A 2,792-nucleotide genomic window follows, 5' to 3' on the forward strand; every position below is an offset into this window, starting at 1 on the left:
TTAAAAAAAATTGTTAATTAATTTTGCATTTTCAATTAAAGTCTAGTAAAAGAGTAGAGCTTTGTTTTAATAGTGTTCTATGATTGTAAAGATGTAGTTTAAATGTAGGTTTACTTTAGTATATTAATGGGAAATAATGAAAATTAATGAAAAACCGTGTAAAGAGAGAAAGAGTAAATAATGTTTAAAGAGCAGAAAATATAAAAGAAAAAATCTGAAATTATGAAAACTTTAATAATTAAATGTATTTGCAATACTTTTTTTATAGTATAGTGAAATTTGCAAGACCCATTACTTAAGAGAAAATACTTTGCAAGACCTATTACAAAACAAAAAGTAGTTTGCAAGACTCATTTCTATAGTTATTAGCGTTTGCAAGACTCTTTTTCTTTAGTAAACTATATTTCTATGACCCATTTCGGTAGTAGAATATCTTTGCAAGACCCATTATTACAGGGAAAATGCTTTGCAAAACCTATGACTTAAGTAAAAGTACTTTGCAAGACCCATTTATATAGTAGAAAGCTTTTGCAAGACTCATTTCTATAGGAGAACAACTTTGCAAGACCTATTACTAAAGTATAAGTACTATGCAAGACATGCAAAACCCATAACTAAAGAGAAAATACTTTGCAAGACCTATTATTTAATTGAATATACTTTGCAAGACCTATTTATATATCAAAAATATTTTACCTGACTAATTTCTACAGCAAAGTCTCTTTGTATGACTTATTTCTATAATAGAAAACATTTGCAAGACCCATATTCATATTAAATAGTCTTTACAAGTCCTCTTCCCTTAGTAAATAGTCTTTGCAAGACCTTTATCTACAGTCAAAAACCTTTACAAGACCCATTAACATAGTAAATAGTCTTTGCAAGACCACTTTCCATAGTAAATAGCCTATGCAACACCTTTTCACTTAGTAAATAGACTTTACAAAACCTTTTAATATGGCAAAATACCTTTGCAAGACCTATTTACATAATGAATAGTCTTTACAAGACCTTTTTTTATAATAAAACCAATTTGCAAGACATTTTTCCATAGTATATAGTATTTGCAAGACCACTTTTTGCAATGAATAGTGTTTGCATGACCATTTTTCACATTAAAAAGTATTTGCAACATCTCTTCACTTAGTAAATAGACTTTACAAGACCTTTTACTATGGTAAAATACCTTTGCAATACTCATTTACTAAGTGAATAGACTTTACAAGACCTCTTTTTATAATAAAACCAATTTGCAAAACTTTTTTCAATAGTAAATAATATTTGCAAGACCACTTTTTATAATGAATAGAGTTTGCAAGACCCTTTGTCACTTTAAAAAGTATTTGCAATACCTCCTCACTTAGTAAATAGACTTTACAAGACCTTTTACTATGGTAAAATACCTTTGCAATACCCATTTACTCAGTTAATAGTCTTTACAAGACCTATTTTTATAATAAAACCAATTTGCAAGACTTTTTTCCATAGTAAATAGTATTTGCAAGACCAGTTTTTGTAATTATTAGTGTTTGTATGACCAATTTTTACATTAAAACGTATTTGCAACCCTACTACATTTAGTAAATAGACTTTACAAGACCTTCTACTATGGTAAAATACCTTTGCAAGACCTATTTACAAAGTGAGTAGTATTTACAAGACCCATTTACATAATGAACAGTCATTACTAGGCCCCCTTCTATAGTTAAACCAATTTGCAAGACTTCCTTTCATAATAAATAGTATTTGCAACACCACATTTTGTAATAAATAGTGTTTGCAAGACCACTTTTTGTAATTAAAAGTGTTTGCAAGACCAATTTTCACATTAAAACGTATTTGCAAGACCACATGCTATAGTAAATAACCTTTGCAATACCGCTTTCCAAAGCCTATAGTTTTTACAACAGCTCTTTCTATAGTTAAACTACTTTGAAAGACATTTTTTCAAAGTACAAAGACTTTACTAGACCCCTTTCTATGATAAATTGGAACTGCAAGACATTTTTCCCCAGCAATAAGCATTTACAAGACCTCCTATAGTATCAAATATATATAACTAACTTCCTTCTTTATCACACTGATGTATATTACCCAAAAAAGTAAAAAAAAAACATCTAAACAAATTCTTTCCCTTGCAAATATTACTTACTTCAATTACCCCTTGCAAATAGTTATTTTTAACATAAATATGTCATAAATTAACCTTTTTAATGTTTAGTTTAACATCAACCATGTTTTTCTTCTTCTTGTGCCCTGTCAAAGTGTTTTGTGTGTCATTTTTCCCTAGTTAAAAGTGTCATGTTGCAAGTAAAGAAGCTAAGTCAGCTGCTAGTCACAGCAGCAACCAGCAGCAGCCATTTTGATGTGGCTATGCTTGTCAAATAGTAAAATTTTGCTGATTGAGCTTAAAAACCTTTTTTCGCTCAAGTAAATTGCATGTAATTAAATTTTTTTTGTTGGCCTACATCAGAAAATTGCAGTTATTAGGAGAGTTATGTAATTGAATTTTCTGCAAAGGTTGCTGAAGGTAAATTGGTATTTAACAGGAAGCATAATTTATTTACATATAAAATTTAAAATATGGTAAAGTAACTTTGCAAGACTTAGACTATGGTCTGAACAATAGAATAGACTATAGTCTGAACTATGGAATAGACTATAGTCTGAACTATAGAATAGACTATAGTCTGGACTATAGAATAGACTATAGTCTGGACTATAGAATAGACTATAGTCTGGACTATAAAATAGACTATAGTCTGGACTATAGAATAGACTATAGTCTGGAC

General features: G+C 29.2%; 1 protein-coding gene across 1 annotated transcript in view; it reads left to right on the forward strand.

The window, feature by feature from the left end:
* Window positions 1-2,583: 2,583 nt before the first annotated feature.
* LOC124418734 (uncharacterized protein DDB_G0271670-like) overlaps window positions 2,584-2,792 on the forward strand; it is a gene marked incomplete at its 3' end in the record, with an annotated part of 4,248 nt that continues 4,039 nt past the window's right edge. Inside the window, exon 1 of the mRNA XM_046945954.1 lies at window positions 2,584-2,591. Coding sequence (XP_046801910.1) covers window positions 2,584-2,591 — 8 coding nt within the window. The remainder of the gene's footprint in view (window positions 2,592-2,792) is intronic.

Source organism: Lucilia cuprina, chromosome 3 (genome assembly GCF_022045245.1).
Source record: "Lucilia cuprina isolate Lc7/37 chromosome 3, ASM2204524v1, whole genome shotgun sequence".
Lineage (NCBI taxonomy): Eukaryota > Metazoa > Arthropoda > Insecta > Diptera > Calliphoridae > Lucilia > Lucilia cuprina.